Source organism: Bison bison, unplaced genomic scaffold (genome assembly GCF_000754665.1).
Source record: "Bison bison bison isolate TAMUID 2011002044 unplaced genomic scaffold, Bison_UMD1.0 scf7180017851150, whole genome shotgun sequence".
Classification (NCBI taxonomy): domain Eukaryota; kingdom Metazoa; phylum Chordata; class Mammalia; order Artiodactyla; family Bovidae; genus Bison; species Bison bison.
In genome coordinates, this window is record NW_011481723.1 from 1 (window position 1) to 677 (window position 677).

Below are 677 nucleotides of genomic sequence, written 5' to 3' on the forward strand. Positions count from 1 at the left end.
TCATTTTCACTGTGATATGTAATGGTAATATCAACGTGGTTGAAGATGTAGTAAGTATTAGTTTTGTTGAATTCAGGCTGCAAAAATATAAAGAAATTTGAAAGAAGTTTGAATGTTTCCTATAAACTCAAAAATATAAATCGTGAGCATGGAATGAAAATGGGATATATTAGTTCTAAAAAACCAAGCTATAAATTAAGAATACTGAAGTGTAAATGTGTTTTTATAAGATTAAAAGTGCAGCCCTGAACATCTGGCCTAAAATTAATATGTTACTTAATTCTATTGTCTTAAACAGTTGTTACAAAGGAATAATATTGAAAATGTAAAATTCACAAATGCATACATTGCTGGTTTTAACCACACAAAAATATGAAGTAATGCAAATAAACTAATAAAATGTTATAGGTACTTAAAGTTTAAGCATATCAAGAGTTTGGCCTTTATTTATGGTTAAAGTAAGGAAACAAGAAAAAATAGAAGACGTGTTGCAGAATGCAAACTGTGGTGTCTCTGGGTAGTGAGACTACAGGCATTCATTTGTCCACTGGTTCTTTAGATTTTTCTGTACTTATCAAATTTTGTATAATGAGGGTATATTTACATTCATAATCAGAGGCATAAAACAGAGGCACCAAAAAGTGAATTAAACTCTATCAGTCAAGTACTCATTAGTT

General features: G+C 29.4%; 1 protein-coding gene across 1 annotated transcript in view; it reads right to left on the minus strand.

The window, feature by feature from the left end:
• Positions 1-10: 10 nt before the first annotated feature.
• LOC104995986 (transmembrane 9 superfamily member 2-like) overlaps positions 11-677 on the minus strand; it is a gene marked incomplete at its 3' end in the record, with an annotated part of 12,704 nt that continues 12,037 nt past the window's right edge. The window contains exon 3 of the mRNA XM_010850075.1: positions 11-77. Coding sequence (XP_010848377.1) covers positions 11-77 — 67 coding nt within the window. The remainder of the gene's footprint in view (positions 78-677) is intronic.